This window comes from Equus asinus, chromosome 26 (genome assembly GCF_041296235.1).
Source record: "Equus asinus isolate D_3611 breed Donkey chromosome 26, EquAss-T2T_v2, whole genome shotgun sequence".
Lineage (NCBI taxonomy): Eukaryota > Metazoa > Chordata > Mammalia > Perissodactyla > Equidae > Equus > Equus asinus.
In genome coordinates, this window is record NC_091815.1 from 30,438,093 (window position 1) to 30,462,188 (window position 24,096).

Below are 24,096 nucleotides of genomic sequence, written 5' to 3' on the forward strand. Positions count from 1 at the left end.
CCCCCAGTCATCGAGGCCCCGCGTCTTCCTCCTTCCCACCCTGCACCTGCTCAGTTCCTTCAGCCTCCTGCAGCCTGGGGGTCTCTGCCCGCTCTCGGCCTCCCTCCCCGTGTCCCTTACCAGGCCGACCGACCCTCACACCTTCCCACCCTCTGCCACCAATTCACCTGCTCAGAGAAAGCCAGGGGTCCAACATTGACTGCGTGACCTGGGGCAAGTCCTTTTGCTTCCCATGGGCCTCAGTTTCCCCATCTGGGAAAGGGCTCATAGGATGACTCTGCCCCCCTTCCCACCAGAACCCTCCCGGCTCCTCTCCTAATTTGAATGAGCCTTGTACCCATATGGCAGGCGTACCTCGTAGTTCTCAGACACCTTCTTAAGACGACCCCTTTACCCAAGAGCTCCTTTAATTATAAAACATTTACAGTCTAAAAAAATAGAATTCCGACGTCACAGAGCTCATAGACACCCCCTTCAGGGGTTCAGTGGGAATGTGGGGAGGTGGCGCTGCCCGGTGGAATCTTCCATCGGAGCGGGTGGGGAACTTCAGGGCTGACGGGCAGGTGGTCCCACTGGAGGAAGCCTTTGCACAAGGAGGGTGAGGGGGCTGAAGGAGAGTAAGGGGGGAGTGGGCGACCAGTCCAAGAGCAAGCAGGAAGGAGGATCCCTGAGTACTCGGAACAGCAAGTCTGGATGGAAGGGAGGGGACAGTGACCCATGTGGGGGGGGGGGGGCGGGAGGCAGTGGGAAAGGACAGCAGTAGGTCCGGAACTTCTGGACAGGTAAACGGGGCTGAGACCAAAATACAGAATGGCTCAGCCCTAGGCAGGCCCAATTTTTCCACCCCAAAGGGCCAAGTCCTGCTGGAACAGACCACCAAAGGGGGGAGATCTGGCGGGACTGCACGGGAAACCCCTGCCCAGCCTTCCCACTGGGTTATGCCACAGACTACAGGTGGTGATGGGCGAGGGGAGTCTCTCGGAACGATCCACTTAAAGAGGGGAGCACCTCAGTCGAGGTACCAATGGTGGACTAAAGGCTGGAGCCGCAGGGTGTCATTGGAGCTAATGCCTTCCAAGATCCATCCATCCATCCGTCTCTTCCCCACGCGCCAAAACAGTGAGGCAGATGGAAGGCGATGGGGTCGGGAGGTCCAATGGAAGATTCCGCATTTTTTTTCATTACAATGGTCTGTACCGATCAGGAACGGGTGTCCTGGGGTGACGGATGAGGGTCTTGGGGAGAGGACCACTCCTCAAGTAAGTGGAGGTGTGAGTGACAGGAGGCGAGTTGGCTAGGTCCGTGCGTCCTGCTGGCCCCCTTAGTGCTGGGTGGGCGAGCTCCAGTGGAAGACACTGCTTTTCCATTCCAAAGTGCTAAACCAGCGCACTAGGGAGGAGGGGGCGCCGGTCGGAACCTTCCACTAGTGGGAGGGGGAGTCCCAGCGGAAGGTACCACTGGGCAGGTTAGTAGGGAGGTGACCAAAAGCCCGATTGGATCAGCCCCAGTTCAGGATCCCTTCTGCGCCTAAAGGGACCGGGTGGTATTAGCTGGGCCATGGGGAAGGGACAGTGCGGAGAGAAGGCCACGTCGGGGACCTCGCAGCCCAGACAACAGTCAAGTCCAAGACCAGGGCCTCCTACTCCGCGGGCGAGGGCGCCGCCGGGGGCGCGGGCGGCGGGTCCCGGGCGCGGAGCTGGGCGCGCACCTCCTGCACCTGCGCCCGCAGCTCCTCCAGGGCGCCCTGCGGCGGCGCCGCCTGCACCCGCGCCTGCAGAGCCTCGAGCGCCAGCGCCAGGTGGTCCACCTCGTCCCGCATTGCCTCCAAGGCGGCGCGCCGCTCCCTCTCCTGGCGGCGCTGCTGCGTCTGCTGGCGCCGGTACTCCAGCACCAGGCAGCTGCAGGCCACCACGAAGATGGTGGCCTCGCCCAGCAGCTCGGCGCCCAGCTCGGCGGCCGCCTCCTCGTTCAGCGGCTTGACGGCTTCGGCGTTGAAGCCCAGGACGCGCATCTTGGCCCGCATCTCCGCCCAGTGGTACACTGCGTGGGGGAGAGAGCGGTCAGGTCGTGCACCAGGAGCCCCTGCAAGCCCTGCCCCGCGATGCCTCGGTGTCCGGGTCGCAGCAATGGGGACAGGCAGCCAGAATCGCCGAGTTAGGGAGCGTCCGCCTTAAAGAGGACCGCGCCCGGCTGCACACGGAATGCCAAGTTAGTGATGTGGCCTGGGGTGGCCCGGAGGGCATCTTTTGAAAGCATCCAGAAGGTTCTGGCGAGCAGCCTGGGAGGGGAGGTCATTAGTAGGGGCCGCATCTCTAGGGGTCACAAGTCCAAGGCAGGGGAAAAGCTTGCTCCCTCTGCTCCTCCCGCAACCCACCCCAGGGCCCACCACGCTCCGGCCCTCCTCTCGCGGGTGGAGTGACAGCTCTGGGCCCCTGAAGTGTGTTCACCGCGGCGTTCAGGGCTTCGGAAAGAGCTCAGGGCTTGAGCGCCGCTCTGACGCCGCCGCCTTCTTTCCCTCATCACTTATTCATGCGAACAGGGTTATCAGTATTGTCAGCGTTTATAAGCGCAGCCTAAGCCTAGAGTTGATGCTGGGAACTGACTCACTCCAGTAATAATTAATATTCATCCACAGATACACAAGCTAATTGGGAAAATAAGCGGCCTCGGGCTCATTAAGAGACGAATTTCTGACAACTTTATACTTCACCCCTGCCAGCCATCCTCCACGCACCCAGGCTGACCTAACTCCCTCGTCTTCCTTTTAGTGCATAATATATGCACATAGGGGGTTATCTAGACTGCATAGACGGGGGTGTATTGAAAAACAGAAGTCTGTCCTCCCCCCAACTCCAGCTTTACTCCTCCTCAAAGGTTAACCACTTTTTTGTGTGTGAGGAAGATTGGCCCTGAGCTAACATCTGTGCCCATCTTCCTCTAGTTTGTATGTGGGACGCTACCACAGCATGGCTTGATGAACAGTGTGTAGGTCCATGCCTGGGATCTGACCCTGCAAACCCCAGGCCCCCTGAAGTGGAGTGGGTGAACTTAACCACTATGCTTCGGTCTGGCGCAAAGGTTAACCACTTTTGATCTTCTCTGCATTGGTTTCTTCCACTTTAACCCTATGAGGCCAAATAACAAGCTTATACCTCTATTTCTTGATTTACTAAATTGAATTTTAAAAAATATTATGACTTGATTTGCCACTGTCAACTCCCCCATTATGTAAGTTTATCATATATTCTATATCTTTTCCTTCCCCCACCCAAATTGTAAAAGTGATTTTTTTTTTTTTGAGGAAGATTAGCCCTGAGCCAACATCTGCTGCCAATCCTCCTCTTTTTTTTGCAGAGGAAGACTGGCCCTGAGCTAACACCCGTGCCTATCTTCCTCTACTTTCTATGTGGGACGCCTACCACAGCATGGCTTGCCAAGCGGTACCATGTCCGCACCCGGGATCCGAACCAGCGAACCCCAGGCCGCCGAAGCGGAACATTCGCACTTAACCACTGTGCCACTGGGTTGACCCCATACAAGTGATTTTTATTTTATTTTATTTGTTAGTGTTTCTTGGTAACCTTTGTAATTATAAATAATAGTCCTATTGCTTCAAATTCCTGACACGTGCGCCTGTAAGTGTATTAGCCGACCGCCCTCCCCTCCCCCCGCCACCTCCTATGGTCTGTCTGCTGCACCATTAGTTTTACATAATCAAGGTGTCTTTCTGAGGTTATAATAAGTCTTAAGTGCTGTGTCCAGAGGCTGAGTCTGAAAGTGAAAATATAGGGCACGTATACTCTTAAGGTTACATAAATGATAATCATTGTGAATCCATAACAAAGATGTAATTTTGCTGCCCTCAACCAGTGCTGTCCGAAGCACTCACATTAAATGGCAACTCTAAACATTATTTCACGTCACGCCACATTTTAGTCTTCTCATATTGAGACCTTGATTTTACGGTATGAAGCTTTATAGTTTTCCCTGGAGTGGTGTTTCTCACCACAAATGCCAGATGCGACCCACAAATGCCTCACTCACCAAGTGACGGAGGCCATCCAGCTCTTTGCTCCTATTCTCTATTGAACAGTCAGCTGGCTATTTTCTGGGCTGCTGCAGGGCTGTCTTCCCACGATGTCTTCACATTGCTCTCCTTTACACTGTCACTCCTCTTGAGGAACCTGTGTCCTCCTCTTTGTTGAATTCCATTATAGTTTTGCTGAAGTATATCCCTAAGTGCCTTTTTCCGAAAGGGTGTATGGTAGATAACTATTTTGAAACTTTGCATGTTTGAAACATCTTTTCCCACTTTCCCACTAGACTAGAGGATAGTTTCTAGGCCCAGAATTACTGGTTTAAAATCATCTTCCTCAGCAGTTGGGAAACCTGGCTCCATTCCCTATTAAGTGGGCAGTGGGGCTTTTTGTCATCCCTGTGGCACTGACATTGCACCAGGATGGGTCCGTGAGCGAGTTTCTCTTCTTTCTCTTATTTTACACTCTTCTATCTGAACCCTCTTTCTCTCTTTAGTGCTGGGAATTTTTCTTGTTTGTGCAGTAAAGGATTAACTGTACCCGTATAGAGGTCTGGCCTCGCCCTCCGTTCCGGGGATGTAATCTTTAAATCCTTGGATGTCCTGCTGATAAGAGTGTCTTTGTTTACCTGGGGCCCTGGGCCCCCCAGATAATCTATACTAGCAATGTGACTTATGGTGGGGGCTCTGGGTCCCGTGGTGTCAACTCAGCCTTTAGAAACGAAGCTCAGCCACACGGGCAGGTGGAAAACCCGGTCTGCATGTCCCATCCCCATTAAAAGCCCTGGACCCCATGGCTTGGGTGAACTCCCTGGGAATACTCCATGTGTTTGTTGCTCCCTGTTGCTGAGGGAAGTCAGAGCTGTCCACGACTCCACGGGAGAGACAACTGGAAGCTCGCGCCTCGTCCCTCCTGGACTCTGCCCCCCGTGCCCCTTCCCTTGGCAGATTTTAATCCGCATCCTTTCTCTGTAATAAACTGTGACCAGGAGTGTAACAGTTTTCAGTGAATTCTGTGAGTCCTTCTAGCAAATCATCCAACTTGGGGCTGTTTGCGGGCCCCTCGGACTTGTAGTTGGTGTCAGAAGTAAGGGTGGTCTTGACGACCCCCAACTTTGTACATCTCATGCATCTCCTGCTCTCCATTTTCCCTTTAGAATCTTCTAGAACACTTCCCCAGTCTGAGACTGCCCCGCCCTCATCCTTCACAGCTCTGGACTGTCCTCTCCATTTTCATCACTCGTCTGTTCCACATTCTGGTAACTTTCATTAAACTTCCTTTCAGAACTTCTATCAGTTTGGGAGGTTTTTTTTTTTTTTGCAACCATATTCGTGATTTTCATAGTCTCTTTTTATAAAAAGTTGTATTATAAAAGATCCAAACAGACAGACAAATTTGGAGTCTCCACCCAGTTTTAGCACATCTATGACTTAGTAAGGGGGCTTGTTTAGTGTGGAAACTCAGAACCTGGGTCCACCATGCTGAGTGGCAGCTGGACTTGAGGCTGTGGTGTGGGCAACAGGTGGGCGGCCCCACCTCCCAGTGCCGAAACCCAGGCAGGACTGACACCGGGGGCTGACTTGCGGGAAATGTCTCTCCTGGGGCTTCCACTCCCTCCCTCCCCTCCTGCAGCCCCTGCCCGGATCCAGGCCTCTCTGCTCCCATCCAGCTCCTGCCCCAGCCTCCTCCCTGGCCTTCCTACCCGGGTCTTGCCCCCTCCGACCCAGCGCCAACAAGGCAGCCTGAGGAGTCTTTCTAAAGCAGCAAGCCCACCGGGGCCTTGTCCTGCTCAGAACCTGCTGTGGCTCACAGTGCCCTCAGGAGAAATGCCAAAATCCTTAGCATTTAGGCATCCCTAAATAAGGCCTCAGAGCATCCCTCCCGGCTGATCTTTGCAAAGAACTCCCCTCCCACCAACCTCGGTTGTTTTCACACAGACTCTTTTATTGTCAGTCTGTAACTAATTTTTAAATGATTAGTCAGCAGACATCTTGCGCCAGAGGCGGGCGTTGGTCCTATTCACACTGCACCCTTGGGGCAGGGACCTCACCACCAGCAGGATGCTAACCTGAAGCCTTACAGGGGACGTCAGTTCACCGGGAGGTCCACGCCATGGCAGGCCGGGACAAGCCGCTGTCAGGTGAGTGGAAACAGTCAATGAAGTGTGTGAATTCACTTTAGGCTCCGGTGGGAGGGGCCCTACCGGCTGCCCTGTGGGCAGGTTCCAGGTGAAACCCTGGGACTGGTTTCAAAACAGCGTTCTGCAAATGCCACAAACACCAGGCAGGGCGTGGTCCCCCACACTGGCCTGGAGACAGACCCAATTCGTGTGAATTTCACAATCGATTTGTTGATTCGCACATACACATACAGACGCGCACACAGCTTTGGGGATTATAATTGGGATTGCCTTGAATCTATAAATCCATTTAGTAAGATCTGACATCTTCACGGTATTAAATCTCCCAATCCATGAACATGGTCTCTCTCTTTATTAAGGTCCTTCAAAATTTATCTCAATAATGTTTTGCAGTTTACAGAGGAGAGGTCTTGTACATATTTAGTTGGGTTTTTTTCCCCATATATTAAATATTTTTTGATACTGTTTGGATGATATCAGTGTAAAATTTCATTTTCTGTTTGTTTGTTGCCAGTACTGATGACAGAAATAAATTGATTTCTATTAACCTTGAATCCAGTGACCTTGATAAATTAATTCTTATCAGTTTTTATAGTTTGTCTGTAGATTCCTTAAACTGCATGTACTCAGTCACTGGCAAATAAGAACTATTTCCTTACCAGTTCTCTTGTCCTTTATTCCTTGGCTCCTTTGTGATATCAGAGAAGGAAGTTTTTGGTTTTTTTTTTGCAGGGAAAGATTCACCCTAAGCTAACATCTGTTGCCAATCTTGCTCCTTTTCTTTTCTTTTCTTTTCTTTTCTTTTCTTTTTTTCTTGAGGAAGATTAGCCCTGAGCTAACTGCTGCCAATCCTCCTCTTTTTGCTGAGGAAGACTGGCCCTGAGCTAACATCCGTGCCCATCTTCCTCTATTTTATATGTGGGACACCTGCTACAGCATGGCTTGCCAAGCAGTGCCATGTCCACACCCAGGATCCAAACTGGGGAACCCTGAGCCGCCGAGAAGCGGAACGTGTGCACTTAACCACTGCACCGCCAGGCGGCCCCAACCTTGCTCCTTTTCTTTCCCCCTAAGCCACGAGTACACAGCTGTGTATAGTTGTAAATCCTCCTAGTTCTTCTACATGAGCTGCCACCACAGCACGGCTACTGACAGACGAGTGGTGCGTTTCCACACCCAGGAACCGAACCTGTGCTGCCAAAGTGGAGTGCACCAAACTTTAACCACTAGGCCATCGGAGCTGGCTCAAAAGGATGATATTTGCTGTAGGATTTTATCAAATTAAGCAAGTCCCTTCTATTCCTAGTTTTCTGAGAATTTTTTCTTAATCATGAATGAGTGTCTATTTTCATTAAATACTTTTCCTGCACCAATCTAAAGGATAAGTCATTTTTTCTTCTTTTTATTCCTGTAAATATAATGCATTACATGGACAAAGTTTTTTTTTAATGCTAAGCCACACTTGGACTTCTGAAATGATGTATTTTCTTTTTCATATATTGCTGGTTTTGGGTTGCTAATTTTGGGGGAGGATATTTGTGTCCAAGTGCATGACAGGGTTGGACTGTGATTTCCTGTTCTTGCAAAGTCCTTGTCAGGTTTGGGTGTCACAGTGATACTGGCTTCATGATGAAACTGAGGATGAAGGAGATAAGATTTCCCTGGATTGGGGTGAAACTGTGCCTCGTACCCACAAGTCTAATGTAGGAAACAAAATAACCAAAGTTTCTGAGCTCGCCTTGCGGAACAGCAGGGGCACGGCTGATAAGAGAGGAACTGCTGACAGGCCCTGCTGGACTCAGCATCTTGCAGGAACATCAAGAAGCTAAAATGACTGACTGTAAACTTCAAACGTCACAGACTGAAAATTCACTGTGTGCAACACATAGAACAGATGGTCAGCCTGTGCGGACGGCTCTTAGAGCTTCAGCCCCCAGGGGGACATGCTCCCCCCACCATACTTTGAAGCCCCAAGTAAAAACCCTTGCTTGTAGCTTTTCAGGGAGTTTGGGATTACAGCATTAGCTGCCGTTCTCCTTGCTCAGTGCTTTGCAATAAAATTCCTGCTTTCTTCCACTACACTCGGTGTCAGATTGGCTTGTCGCGCAATGCGTGAGTGAGCTCACTTCAGGTTCCATATTTGGTGACCCAGGTGGGACAACATCCCAAGTGGACGTCTCGCCTGTGGTACACCGGCCTCTGGCTAAAGGCCTCTCATGGAAGCTGTCCTGCAGCTGCCTGAGCCCCTGGTCTCAGGGACAGCCCCAAGCGACTGGCTGCTGACCAGACGTCATTGGCCCACGGTGCTTTTGCTGGGGTGGTGAAAGAAACTAGGGTCAGGACTTGGGAAGACGTCTCTTGTAAGCGGTTGGCAGTTTTTGGTTTTGTCTTTTTTGTTTTTTTTTTTTTGAGGAAGATTAGCCCTGAGCTAACATCCGTGCCCATCTTCCTCTATTTTATACATGGGATGCCTGCCATGTCATGCCTTTTGCCAAGCGGTGCCATGTCCGCATCCAGGATCCAAACTGGTGAACCCTAGGCTGCCAAGAAGCGGAACGTGTGCACTTAACTGCTGCACCACCAGGCTGGCCCCTGTTTTTGTCTTTGCACTAATATTTTCCAACGGGACCAGCCAGAAATAATGGGCACCTGGCAGCCCTCTGGGCTCCGTTTGTTTTGGTTTGCAATGGACATCCTTTTGCTGAGCTTCCTCATTAACTGATTTCTCTTATTTCTCCTTTTGTTTGTTTGCCTGTTTGGGGGGTTTTGTTCCAGGTCACTGGAGTTTGTTCGGGTAGGGGGGGATTTGTTGAAAGGATTAGAGATTTTTCACTCACAGGAATTCTTTGGCCCCATTCCTTTTGATACATGTATGTGTGTACACGTGTGTGTGTGTGCAGTGCCGTAATGGGAAACTCAGATCCGGTTCCCAGTGGCAGCCCTCTAGGTTGCATATTGCAAAATTGGAATGTTTTCGATTATGAACCTATGAAAAGGAAAAAGTCAGAAGGCAGAAATCACAACGAGAAATCTGACCAACAGTCATTTGGGGCAACAGTTAGGCTGCTAAGGTCGATAAGATTATACAGATTAAAATGTCAAGCTAACATTTTATAAAGAGGTTATGTCAACTTTGCCCAAGTGTTTTTTGGGAATGGATGTTATGTCTAGCTGACAATGCTTCCCCTACATGGTATTGTAAGACCGAGACTTGTTAATGGACTCAATGGAAGCTATAATTAGAGGCATAAGAGTTGATAAGATGAAGATAAAACTTTGTAAGAAAATTGGTATATTTAAACGGTGTTTTTTTTTAAGATTTTATTTTTCCTTTTTCTCCCCCAAACCCCCCAGTACATAGTTGTATATTTTAGTTGTGGGTCCTTCTAGTTGTTGTATGTGGGATGCTGCCTCAGCGTTGCCTGATGAGTGGTGCCATGTCTGCACCCAGGATCTGAACCAGCGAAACCCTGGGCTCCTGCGAAGCGGAGTGTGGAAACTTAACCACTCGGCTACGGGGCCAGCCCCTTAAATGGGTTTTCTGTGAAATGATTGCATCTGTTTTGCTTGATTATATTATAGATTATGTTATGGGGATAGACATTGTGTCTCACCGGGAACACTTCCCCTGCCTGATATTATAGGAGCATGTAAATCCACCCTTCAGACTATGTGAGTTTAAACATGCTAAAGGAGAACTCACTTTAAAGTGGCCATTCTGGGGGACCTCTGTTTCAGATAAATCCACTTTAAGGGTCACCCTTAAGAGAGAAAATTCAAAACCTTTCACAATAGAACTCAGGCTTTGATTAATATGCAGAAGCTTCTAAAAGACAAAATGACTGCAAAAACAGCTCTAAAGAGGATCCTAACAGAAAAACGAAAAGAATCTTTAGTAAAGCTTTTTGGCCATCAGAACAGGTTCATCTGCCAGAGGAACAGTCTGGATCCCACTGCTATTTTGAGTTTTGTCTTTGAGACATGGCTAAAATCTTGAAGATCTCTATTTGTGTTTATCTGTACGTTTATATATGTAAGTCTCTCTAGGTATTTGTCTGCCTCTGGATGGTATAATTTCTAAAGGAGCTCTATTTAATTGGCTTGAAGTAAGCACTTATATAAATTATTTCTAAATGTAACAGAAACTAGCCCGGAGATCTTTCAAGCTAACATGATAGAAAATGATCTTTGGTAAATAAGAGCTTGTTGAAGTTTGTTGCTTTAACTGAAATAAACATGTTTTCAGAGTTATCAACATTGGATATGATACAAACATGTTATCTCTGCTACAAAATTTTTCAGCAAAAAATAATAACTTAGTATAATAGCTGATTTTTTTTTGATGTCTCATGAGGTTTTTCTAGGCAACCTAAATATAATTGTTGAGAACAGGTAAACTAAATAGATTTAAAAAGGATAGAAGTTTTTGGGGAAACTTTATAACAATAATTATGTGTTATATATATGTACTTAAAACAAGTGCTAACTGCTTTGATGTCACATGAAGTTTTTAATGAGTAATCTAAACCTAATTGTTGGGTACAATTAGGTAAGAGTTTTTGAGTGCAATAATTATGTTTTATGCTCTGTATACTTGAAAAACAGCTTCCAAAATCTTTTTGGCAACTTGAAACTTTAAAGTTTTGCTAAATTAATGATAGAAACTTATTGAGTATCTAGGTCATTTCCACGTAAGATAAAGTCTTAGAAATCGACTACTAAGCATAGATTTGTCTGCCTTTGGTTTCTTATCTGAGAAACTGAAAGATGCTTAGGTTTATTGATAAACATGTTTTGCGTCTGCTGGGGAATTTTCTATGAGCAAGTACATGTTTCTGTATACAAGGAAAGTAAAATGTATGTTTCCAGTAAAGAAGGTAAAAAGAATAGAGATATTTTTGCTAGTTTTGTTAAGAAAGATAAATTTGTCCTAAATTACTAGGAAAGAAAAAAAACAAAGAAAACATGGGACAAATTCTGAATGTAAAAAGTAAGTGACTGAGGTTTGTGGAAGTAAAACCCTGAGGAGTTTTGTGCTTGGTCAAGTTGGCTGAAATTTAAACGAATTCAGTTAAATGAATGAGTTTCACTATCGAGGGTAAGCTGGTGCAAAATTAGAATTTGGCTTTCTCTCTCTTAAAAAGATAATCTTCTTGAACTTGTGGTCTGCTCTTGATAAAGAGGTTATAAAAGGTTTTTCTTTATTTTTGAGTAAGTCTACCTAAAAGACAGAAAATCTATGTTTCCTATGTTCAAAAAGACTGAGGTCTCTCTATTAATTTTTTTTAAACTGTTTAAACTCTCCGTCTGCCTTTGACATCTGTTGTCACCTTGAGTGAATGGATAACTAAGCATCATTTCCTATTTGATCAACTGTTTTAAACCCTTTTGATATTTAAAAAAAATTTTTTTTGGAGGAAGATTAGCCCTGAGCTAACATCTGCTGCCAATCCTCCTCTTTTTGCTGAGGAAGACTGGCCCTGAGCTAACATCCGTGCCCATCTTCCTCTCCTTTATATGTGAGACGCCTGCCACAGCATGGTGTGCTAAGCGGTGCCATATCCGCACCCGGGATCCGAACTGGTGAACCCTGGGCCACCAAAGTGGAATGTGCACACTTAACCGCTGCGCCACTGGGCCGGTCCCCCTTTTGATATTTTTTACAAACTCTCCCAAGGTTCGAATCCTGGGTAAAGTCTTCCTTTTGACTTAAAAAGTAACTTTGAGAATTTCCAATGGGCCTTCGGACTTCCCAGAGAATCCATTCTCTCTTTCTATGAAGAGAGATATTAAACTAATTAGACTCATTTGCTATGTTAGATTACATGGTAAGCATTGTTAAATAAATGATGATAAACCTTCCTAGGTTATATTGTGTGGGTGAATGTTATTGGTATAAGTGCTTTAAAAAACTATATAATATTTCCAAAATTCTGATCTGTCTTGGTTATCAATCATAATTCTGGTTATTATCTCAAAGTGTTGTATGTCACAGAAATGGTTGTGTCTTTGTCAATTTCCATGTGCGAGTGTTTTGTTGTTTTACTCTGATGTTTTTGCAGATGTGTTTCATCTTTAGAGAGATTCACAGAAAGGACTCTGACACTTGCTCTAGAATGCAGGTTTCTGATAAGCTTTCAGATTATAAAACTCAGCTGGATAAAAAATTACCGAAGTCTAATGGAGAAACTGATGGCCTCATAAAACTGCTAACAGAAGATCAAGAATTTATTATATGAGACTGAATAAATTGATGAGGATGTTTATAATTTTTATGACTTTTTCTTTGAATTGTTGCTGATTTTTTTAATGTTTTGTTTTGTCAGATTGAAGAAAATCTTTTTCTCTTTTCTCTTAACGAACTATGACTTACAGCAATTTGTAAGCAGAACTGAAGCATTTATCTTTTTCTCCCTATCTGATCCCTCCAGAATTTGAAAATTCTTGATGAGTGAGTATTCTTATTTTCATGGCAATGTAGTTATTTGCATAAGTTCAATAAGAATCTGTTCTCCTTACAGTAGGACACAATTGGAAACACTGGTTATATTAGCCAGGCTTTGATTGGAATGTCATATTTGAGAAAAACACGTATAGACTCAGATATGACCATACAGCTTTGGAGGAACAAAGGTTGACTTTATGGAATAAAGCCATTTGGAAATATTGGCCTTGTACCTTGTTTACAGGGTTCCCAGAAACCTGACCAGATGAGTAAAGAAGGTCACTTCCCTGGTAGGCACAAGGAACCTCAGGATATCTGAGGGAACCTCAAGATAAGAGAGGAATTCACTCTAATCTGTAGGTATTTCAGGTAGAATCTGATGACAAGTCCTTGACTTAGCTTTCCTGACCTCAAGTGTCCTTTAAAGTTCAATCTGAGATTCCTTGCAAAAACTTCCAACAAAGCAGATTTAAAAGAGCTTAAATGATCAATTGTTATTCTTGCTATACTTATGTAAATAATTGGGCCAAGTTTACTGAAACTAGACATTTTGCATACCAATGAGTCTTATTTTGGCTATCTTTGGTAAAAACGAGGGTGATTTTAGAGAGAAAGATTGTTTCAATAGAAACTATAACACACATTTGGGGATGTTAGATTCTGGTTCTGTTAACTGTCTTTGAGGTTTCTGTTTTCTATCTGCAAACTGAAGGTGGACAACTTGATGTAAACTTGAGAGAACACCATGATAGCCCATGTTTAGCCAATCTTCATGGCTGTTGCTGTATAAGCTACTCAGAAAGTTTAACTGAGTGCTGATGACATCATCAGAGACATTTCCAGCTCCAGAGAAAACTTCCACACTGACATCTAGAAATCTTCTTGACTGGCTGTCCCCTGGGCTGAGGAATTGATTTATAATTTGCTCCAACCATCAACCTTGTTTTCTTTCTGTTTCTCTGGAAATGCTTTTTGTTAAATACCTGGTTACTTGCTTACACAATATACGCATAACTTTGGAAGACCCTTCCTACATTCTAGAGATGACCCAAAAGTCCCAAAGAGAACTTGAATTAAGGAACTAGACACTATCAGATATTCCTCTGCACTCTCTTTGTAGTGGAGACTGAGTCCTATTAAAATCCTGGAAACACAAGCTCCCAGATCAACTTCATCGCCACTGCCAAACAAGAAAGCCACGAGAATGGGAACCATGCCATAGGAGAACATCACAACCAGGATCACCCAAACCTTGGCTGGCCTCAGTCTAGACACTGACTTCTCTGAATGGACAGGTGAGCCCCTGATAGACCTCAAGTAGCTGCGCAGAAGATGGTCTCCTAAAGATAAGTCACGAATGACTCCCGGGTTCTTACCTTATTTGTGGGACTATTAGACATCAGCCTATTTAGCTACATCAGGTTTCACTCGAGGTTCCAGCACCTAACCTTGAGTGGTTTACAGCCCTCTTCTCCTGGATTCCCCAAGGTCCATCATCTGGGGGGGTGGGTACTAAAATTTGGGCCGTGTGTTTTGCTAACATGTGTGGTTGTCTATGTAATTATAAAACGTGGACTTAAGAGTCATTCTGAAGCCAGTGATCAGAGTATTAAAATATTAGTCATGCACAACATACCTCGCTCTCCCCGATATGGTACCCAGAATATTTTGAAAAATAAAGGTAGACTGATTTCATTCCTCTGACCTCGAACTTCTCCCTTTCACAGCAGGAAGCAGCTAGAGTGGTTTTCACCCCCATTCCCCAAGATTGAGGAATGATCAAAAGAGAGAGGGGGTTGAAACTGAGGATGAAGGAGTTAAAATTTCCCTGGATTGGGGTCAAACTGTGCCTTTTACCCACAAGGTTAATGTGGGAGACAAAATAACCAAAGTTCCTTTCTTTGTTTTTTGTGGGGGGATGGTGGTGAGGAAGACTGACCCTGAGCTAACATCTGTTGCCAATCTTCCTCTTTTTTTTTTTTCTCCCCAAAGCCCCAGTACATAGTTGTATATCCTAGTCGTAGGTCCTTCTAGTTCTTCTATGTGAGACGCCACCACAGCATGGCTCGATGAGTAGTGTGTAGGTCCACGTCCAGGATCCAAACCGGTGAACCCTGGGCCGCTGAAGCAGAGTGCATGAAATTAACCACTCTGCCACGGGGCCGGCCCCCCAAATAACCGAAGTTTCTGAGCTCACCTTGCAGAACAACAGGAGGACCGCTGATAAGAGAGGAACATGCTGAAAGCCCCCTGCCTGACTCAGGGTCTTGCAGGAACCTTGAGAAGCTAAAATGACTGATTGTAAAGTTTGGACGTCACAGACTAAAACTCCGCGGCATGCAACACAGAACAGCCTGCCAGGCTGTGTAGAGGATTCTGAGAACTTTAGCCCAAGCCCACATGCTCCCACTCGCCTAGCTAAAACCCCTGCTTGTAGCTTTTTAGGGAGTTCAGGATTACCACATTAGCTGCCTGTTCTCCTTGTTCAGCTCTTTGAAATAGAATTCCCACTCTCTTCCACTACACCCGGTGTCAGAGATTGGCTTGCTGTGTGATGGGTGAGCGAGCTCACTTCAGGCTTGATGTCAATGGTGCAGGATGGGGTGTGTTGCTAATTTTTGTAATCTCTTCAGGAAGGGTTTGTAGTAGGTTACAATCAACTGTACTGTAAAAATAACAGTTTTCCCTGAATTCATCCATCAATTCAATACAATACCAATCAAAGTCTAAGCAGGTTCCTTTGTGGAAATTTACAGGCTGAGTTTTAAATGCATATGTAAATGCAAAGAGCCAAGAACGGTAATATTAAAGAAAAACAAAGCTGGAGTGCTTACTGTGCCAGATAAAAAGCTATTATAAAACTATAATTATTGGGGCTGGCCCGGTGGTGCAGTGGTTAAGTTCACACATTCTGCTTCAGCAGCCCGGGGTTTGCTGGTTCAGATCCCAGATGCAGACATGGCACTGCTTGGCAAGCCATGCTGTGGTAGGCGCCCCACATGTAAACTAGAGGAAGATGGGTATGGATGTTAACTCAGGGCCAGTCTTCCTCAGCAAAAAGAGGAGGATTGGCAGTAGTTAGCTCAGGGCTAAACTTCCTCAAAAAAAAAAACCTATAATTATCAAAACTGTGTGGTAGGTGCACATGAATAGACAGAGCAATGCAACAGAACACGGAAACCAGAAACATCCACCTGTGGACGGTCGTGTTGCATGACTTGTGACAAAAGTGACACCACAGTGCACTGGGGAAAGGATGGTCTTTTCAATACACGCTGTTGGGCCACCTGGATATCCACAGAGAAAAAATAATCCTTGATGCCTACTTCATATGATACACAAAAGTCAATTCTGTAGGGATCATAGATCAAAATGCGAAAGGCATAAAAATAACACTTTTAGGAAAAAACATAGGAAAGGATCATGATAACTCTGAGCTGGGCGATATTTGTTAAACAAGACATAAAAAGGACTGGCCATAAAGAAAAAGTTGGACATCCTGGAATACAATGAAATTAAGAACTTCCGTTCCTCAAGACACCAGTAAGAGAAAGAAAAGTCAAATCCCAGACTAGGAGAAGCCGTTTGCAACACATTGCTCTGACAGAGAACTCTGGTTCAGCACATGCAAAGGGCTCCTGTGAATCAATAAGAGGACGGCAGACAGCCCAACAGAGAAGGATAAATCACCAACGAGGATGATATCGAAATGGCCACAGGACACCTGAAAAGATGCTGACCTTCATCACACATCAGGAAAATACTAATTAAAATCACGAGGAAAAGGCACCACACACCCACCAGAATGGCTGCAATAAAAACCCAGACATGCTAAGTGCTGCCAAAGGTGTAACACCCTCAGCCTCGGGGAAGGTACTGGAGGACACTCGCCCTGGTAGCGATTATTAAGCTCAACATTCAATGCCCTAGGAGCCAGCAATTCTGCCTCTGTGTGGACATTCACAGAAACCTGTCACACGTTCAAAAGTCACGCACCTGCATGTTCACTGCAGTGCTATGAATAAAACTCAAAATGCCCCAAATGCCACCAATCGTAGGACTGGTAAGAAACAATGCACAGGATGAAACACGCAACAGCAACGAGAAGAAATGAAGCAGAGTCACATACAACAACCTGATAAACCTCACATGACAAATCTCACGATGCTGAGAGAAAGGGGCCGGGCCAGGGTACACGCTGCGCGATCCCATTTACATAAAGTCCCCAAACAGGGAAACTCAATCCACAGTCAGGACAGGGGTTACCCTTTGGGGCTAGTGACTGGACGGGGGAGACAGTGGGGTATGTGGGGGGCTGGTTATGTTCCGGCTCCTGTTCATTCTGTGAGAGTTCATCGAATGGTACACCTTGGATTTGTACTCTTTGCTTTAGGTGTGCTGTGTTTCAGTGAAAAGTTTTCAGAACCCAGATTGTGACCAGGAACCAGGCAAGGAAAGGGTTACTGAGAATCTGACCCAGGGGCTGGCCCCATGGTGCAGTGGTTAAGTCTGGTGCGCTCCACTTTGGTGGCCCAACGTGGCAGGCTTGGAACTCGAGTGTGGACCTACACCACTCATCAAGCCATGCTGTGGCAGTGACACACATACAAAATAGAGGAAGACTGGCATAGATGTTAGCTCAGGGCCAATCTTCCTCAAGAAAAAAAAAAGAGGAAGATTGGTAACAGATGTTAGCTCAGGGTGAATCTTCCTCAGCAAAAAAATAAAAAAATAAAAAAATAAAATTCCCTATGTCAATTACTTCCATAAATCTAAATAGTCCCTTAAAGGTAAAGGCTTGAAAGGGAAACAGCCTAAAATTGAGGAGGATTTTATGTCACAATCTATAAATTAAACTATCGTTGTGAAGCCCAGTAGTTAAAACAGAGCAAAAATGGTGAAATCACCCACGTTTGCCTCCCTAGCAGTGTCTATACCCACAGGCGTGTTTTTGCCAAGTGACCAACAATTCTGAAATATTTCATGACAAATAAATGTGATTTGCAAAGGAAAAAAATAATAAAAAGAGCGAATGAGGGCCGGCCCGGTGGCGCAGCGGTTAAGTGCGCACATTCCGCTTTGGCGGCCCAGGGTTTGCCGATTTGGATCCCAGGTGCGGGCATGGCACCACTTGGCACGCCATGCTGTGGTAGGCGTCCCACGTATAAAGTAGAGGAAGATGGGCATGGATATTAGCTCAGGGCCAGTCTTCCTCAGCAAAAAGAGGAGGATTGGCAGCAGATGTTAGCTCAGGGCTAATCTTCCTCAAAAAAAAAAAAAAAAAAGAATTGTATACTATTAAGAAACTGAGAAGGCAAGTCACAGACTGGGAGAAAATATTTGCAAATCATATATCTGATCAAGGACTTGTATACAGAATATATAAAGAGCTCTTAAGAGTCAACAATAGGAAGATAAACAACGCAATAAAATGGGGTAAAGCTTTGAAGAGACGTTTCTCCAAAGAAGCCATATGGATGGTCAATAAGCACAGGAAAAGATGCTCAACACATTAGTCATCAGAGACCTACAAATGAAAACCACTGGGTGGTACCACATTACCCCCTCTAGAATACCCACGATCAACACAACGCACAGCCCCAACGGCCTCCAAGGTTTCAGAGCGAAAGGCGCTCTCGGGTACCAAGGGTGGAAATGCGGAACGGCGCAGACACTTTGGAAAACAGTTGGCAGTTTCTTAAAAAGTTAAAATATAAATTTATCACACGACCCGACAATTCCACCCAAGAGAAACAATGTCCACACTCTCGTGCACAAAGTTCCAGCAGTTTTAGTCACAACAGCCAAAAAGTGGAAACAACCCAGATGTCCATCAATTGGTGAATGGATAAATGAAATCCAGTCTGTTTATACAATGGAGTATTATTAATACATAAAAAGGAATGAGGTGCTGATCCAGGCCACCACACGGATGAACCTTGAAAACATGCCCAGTGAAAGAAGCCAGACACAGAAGGCCACACAGTGTAAGATTCCTTTTATATGAAATTCCAAGAATACGGAAACCTGTAGAGACAGAAAGTAGATTAGTGGCTGCCAGCGGATGGAGGGAAGAAGGAAGGAATGGGGGGTGATGCTAATGGACATGAAGGATCTTCTTAGAGCGATGGAAGTGTTGTAAAATTGGATGGTGGTCATAGCTGCACAACTATGTAACTTTATTAACAATAATCAAATTGCCCACTTAAAGCAGGCGAACTGGGGGCCGGCCTGGTGGTGCAGCGGTTAAGTGTACACATTCGGCGGCCCAGGGTTCGCTGGTTCGGATCCTGGGTGTGGACATGGCACCACTTGGCAAGCCATGCTGTGGTAGGCATCCCACATAGAAAGTAGAGGAAGATGGGCACGGATGTTAGCTCAGGGCCAGTCTTCCTCAGTAAAAAGAGGGGCATTGGCAGATGTTAGCTCAGGGCTAATCTTCCTCAAAAAAAAAAGCAGGCGAACTTTATGGCATGTAGATTACACCTCAATAAAGCTGTTTAAACAGACAAAATACCAAAATTGCAGAGTCCCTCCAGCTGAAATTGGCAACTGCTGTCATGAGCAGGGGTGGAGAGCCCTGGTGGGACCCCGCCACACAGCAGTGACCTCGGGAATGAATGCTTGTATTGGTGGGGTGTTTGCTTTTGCAAAATCTAAACCCCTCTCTTGGTTTGGGGATGCGCCATTGCTGTCAGCGAGGAATGGCATGTAACAGCCAGAGCTGGCATGCTGGCCGCATGATGTCACTGGGGACCCAGGCTCCTTCTCTTTCAGTCTTATCTTCCCTATTATGGGGCTTTTAGCCACATGCGTAAAAGATGCCTGCTGTCCTCTGGTCATCACATCCCCCTTCCAAGCAGGAGGCAAGGACCGGGTCAGAAGGGGGCGGTTAGAAAGTGTGTGCATCTGATCTGCCCCTTTTTATGAAGAAACCACTGGATTTCATGAACACCCCACAGAGTAGATTTCCCTGCACGTCACATGGGCACCCTTCCCTGCAGGGGAGTCTGGGAAATCACACATTCTGGGCTGGCTGCATGGCCATGCCTAAGCAAGTTGGGTTCTGCTCATGGAGAGTGGCGACTTGGCAAGGAACGAGAGATCTGCCAGAGGGAGCGCTTCTGGCAGGACCTCACCTCTCTCTACAGCCACCAAAAGACTCTTTGCTGCTCTCCTGCCCTAGCAACCGGCTCTCAGGCTTGTGGTCTAGCCTTGATCATCTCGCTCCCTCTCTATACCTGAAATCTTGAGCAAGGCTTGAAGGTCGCAAGGAGCACCTAGGAGTCATGCAGGAGTGGGGATGGCAGGTCCAGGGCAGACGTGGGGGTGGTGCCCATGGTCCTGGCAGCCCTCTGGCCTCAGGAGTCCACCAGTGCCTCATGGTAGCCACAATCTAGACTAGACTCCACGCTGTGAAGTGTCTGCCCAGCCAGGGACTACATTTCCCAGCATCCCTTGCAGCTAGGCGTGGCCCGGACCTTGAGTCCTCGCAAGGTCAATTGAGCTGAAGGGACTCAGGCCACTTTCAGTCCTGGTCCGGAAAACCTGTGCTGTGCTCCTTCATGCTCTCCACCTGCCTCTGGCTGGAGTGGAGACCACCCCAGGGTGACCCTGAAATTCACAAGCTGAGGATGGGGCTGCATCAGCCTGAGTCCCTGGATGACTGCCTGGAGGAGGGGGGCTGCCCAGCCAGATGATTCCCCAGCTCAGACTGTTGTACAAGCAAGAAGTAAACCCCCGTTCCAGGCGCCATTACTCGTTTTGTGTCTCTTGGTGACAGCACTGGACTCCCAGACTATACACCTCCAAGATTCCTGCCGATTTTCTTAGCCTTGGATTCCAGTGAGCTACTTGATATCCTTCCAGTACATTCTTTTTCCGCTTCAGTTGGCCCAGAATGGTCTCTGCAGAATGCCATCTTCACAGACAATGACGAAATGTAACAAAATCCTCTGCACTCGGCGCCTTCCTGAGTGTTTCACGTGTATTAACTGCTTCATTGTCATGATAGCCCCACAAAGGAAGTTCTGTCATGAGGCACAGAGAGGGCCAGTGACTTACTCCAGCTCGCCCGACCGTATGAAGTGGATCTAGGGCGTGACTCCAGGAATTTGGGGCTCAGAGTCCATGCTCTTCTCCATGATGCTCTGCTGCCCTCCGGACAGATACTCTAGGCATAAAAAGGACCGCACGTGACATGTGTGTTCACACAGCACCACAGTCACGCGCCACATAACGATGTTTGAGTCAGTGACAGACTGCCTATGTGACAGTGGTCACATCAGATTAGTACCATAGAGCCTGGGTGCGGAGTGGGCTATACCGTCTGGGTTTGTGTAAGTATGCTTTGTGATGTTTGCACGACGGTGAAATCACCTAATGACACATCTCTCAGAACGTGTCCCCGTCATTACGTGGTGCATGCCTGTATTTGCAGTGGCCCAAAGGTGGAGCCAACCCAAATGTCCATCCACAGATAGATAGGTAAACACACTGTGGTCGATCCATACGATGGAATATTATTCATCCATAAAAGGCATGCAGTACTGACACAGGGTACAAAGTGGATGAACCTCGAAAACACTGTTTCGTGAAAGAAGCTGGACACAAAAGGCCACATATTGTGTGATTCTATCTATCTGAAACATCCAGAATAGGTAAATCCATGGACACAGAACTCAGCCTGGTGGTTGCCAGGGGCCGGAAGTGGGAGGGAGGGATGGGGAGCGACCACTTCACGGGGAAAGAGCTTTATTTGGGGAGTGATGAAAATGTGTTGGAACCAGACGGAGGGGATGGTTGTACCACACTGTGAATTCTAAATTCCACTTGATTGTTCACTATAAAATAGTCAATTTCATGTTTTGTGAATTTCACATCAATACAAAAAAACCCTGCAAGACCACACACAAGACCGGGAAATGCAGAGAGGCCTCGCATGGAACTGGGGGCTGGGGGTGGGGGGGGTGGGGGGGGAGGGGTGGGCACCTGGGGAGGCAGGGCAGGGCCATCCCTTTCCCTGTCCCGTGATCGTCCCGGCCACAGCTTCTGCCTCTCCCACTCCCTGAGCTCCACTCCCTACAAGAAGCCAAAGAGAAAACAAGCGTGGAGGGGTGGTAGGGTCTCCTCCACGGGCCCTGCGCCCCCGCCTTGCGCTCTGCAGTGAGAGAGCCGCTCAGTGCTTGCGTCGGGGAGGGGAGAGTGGGGAGGGGCTGGAGGAAACCTGGGGAGAGATGGGAAGTGTTCACTGTCTTCACTGTGGTGGTGGCTTCACGGGTGCACACACATGTCAAAACATCAAATTAAACACTTTGTATACACGCCTCATATCGTGTGTCACTTACATCTCCAGAAAGCTTTCAAAAAATAAACCGAGATAAACGAACAGAGAAAAAGGACCAAAAGAGCGTGTGACAGGATAAAGGGGACAAGGTGGGTCGTGTGGGGCTGGGAATTGCCGCTTTTTATTATAAGCCTCACAGAATGGTTTCAGTCTTTAAACTGAGTCTGAAAGTAAACATTTACTGTAATTACACACACGCACGTGCAGAGACACAATCTTCGCGGGACCTGAGCGTTATGATCTTGGAGCTTCGTCCTGTTTCTGCATATCACGGGTCTGGTCTGTCCCAGCCTCTGCCCTTCCGGCGCTCCGTGAGCTGCCCGGCCTGTGCCGGTTCAGCCTGGCCTCTCCCACCTGGTTCCCCGTCCTAGTTCCTCCCCCAGTCACACTGCTTTCTCGGCAGCCTGCTCAGTCCACGCTCCACACCAGGGAGTGATCGTTCGAGAAAATACAGATGCACCGAAGCCAACACCCTCTCCTGCAGAAAACCCTACAGTGGCTCCACTTGCTCCCAGAAAAAGTCCTGACTCCTAAAATGGCCACAAGGCCGGATGCAGCCTACCTATCCCACTGCTGGTTCTCTGGCAGTTTCCGAATGAACCTCACTGGGTGCTCAGACCCCTTGGCTCTCTCTCACCCCTGGGCCTTTGCACATGCCATTCCCTGTGCCTGTAACGCTCATTCCTCTCCACAGTCACTATGAATTTTCAGGTCCTGGATCAGATGCCTCCTCCTCTGGGAAGCCCCTCCTGACCACCTAGGCTGGGTCTGTCACCCTCCACGTGGGCTCCCCCATCCCAGCTCAAACCACTCTGTGTCGTCACTATCTGGGGATGGTCTGTCTCCCTCATGCACTGGGAGAGTCCCAGGAAGGCAGGGCCAGGAATGTCTTGGTCACCACTGTGTCCCCAGCACCATCTAGCACAGGGCCAGGCACAGAACAGGTGCTTGGGGAATATTCACTAAAAACATAAATAAATAAATGAAAACCAATCAATCAATGGATAAATAACCTACTGACTAATTACAAAAGGGTAAAGGGCACTTGACAGTGGACAGACTCGGTGGTCACCACCGAAACCAGGGATCAAACTCAGCATCACCATAACGGGACAAACGGACGCCATGTCCTGATGGAGCTGTCACGGGAGAGACACAGAGTCACCCACGTAGTTTTCCTGTTGGAAATGTTCACTCTGAGTCTAATCATGAGCGCAGAGTGTGGGTCATTTCTACAGGGCAAGTGAGGTGGGAGTTTTCAAAAATCCCAAATCATAAAAAGCGAAAAACGCTAGAAGGAACGGTCTTAGATTTGAAAAAATTAAAGAAGAATGCCCACAAAACAGAAGGCGTGGGCCGTGACTGGATCTCGGACTTGGGTGGGGGGGCGGGGGAAGAAATCTACAAATGACATTTTGACATTGTGGGAGACATTTGAAAACAAGCAGTTTCTTGGGTGACATGATGGAATTATTCATAATTTTCTTAGTGTATAGTGGTTTTGGATTCTGTGGAAGAAGGTCCTTATTCTTAGAAGACACACTTTTTTTTTTTTTTTAAGATTTTATTTTTTCCTTTTTCTCCCCAAAGCCCCCGGTACATAGTTGTGTATTCTTTGTTGTGGGTTCTTCTAGTTGCGGCATGTGGGATGCTGCCTCAGCGTGGTCTGACAAGCAGTGCCATGTCTGCGCCCAGGATTCCAACTAACGAAACACTGGGCCGCCTGCAGCAGAGCGCGCGAACTTAACCACTCGGCCACGGGGCCAGCCCCAGAAGACACACATTTTTAAAAATTATTTATTTATTTACTTTTGAGGAAGATTAACCCTGAGCTAACATCTGCTGCCAATCCTCCTCTTTTTGCTGAGGAAGACTGGTCCTGTGCTAACATCCATGCCCATCTTCCTCTACTTTCTATGTGGGATGCCTTCCACAACATGGCTTGCCAAGGGGTGCCACATCTGCATCCGGGATCTGAACCGGCGAATACCGGACCGCTGAGAAGCGGAACATGCGCACTTAACTGCTGCGCCACTGGGCCGGCCCAGAAGACACACACTTAAATTTAAGGATGATGCGCCATGGCATCTGCAAATTACTTTCAAGTGACTCAGCAAAAAAAAAATCT

The 24,096-nt window shown here is 47.0% G+C and overlaps 1 protein-coding gene across 1 annotated transcript in view; it reads right to left on the reverse strand.

Annotated features, from left to right (window-relative positions):
• Window positions 1-399: 399 nt before the first annotated feature.
• OPA3 (outer mitochondrial membrane lipid metabolism regulator OPA3) overlaps window positions 400-24,096 on the reverse strand; it is a 90,390-nt gene continuing 66,693 nt past the window's right edge. The window contains exon 2 of the mRNA XM_014860937.3: window positions 400-2,040. Coding sequence (XP_014716423.2) covers window positions 1,640-2,040 — 401 coding nt within the window. The 3' untranslated portion in view covers window positions 400-1,639. The remainder of the gene's footprint in view (window positions 2,041-24,096) is intronic.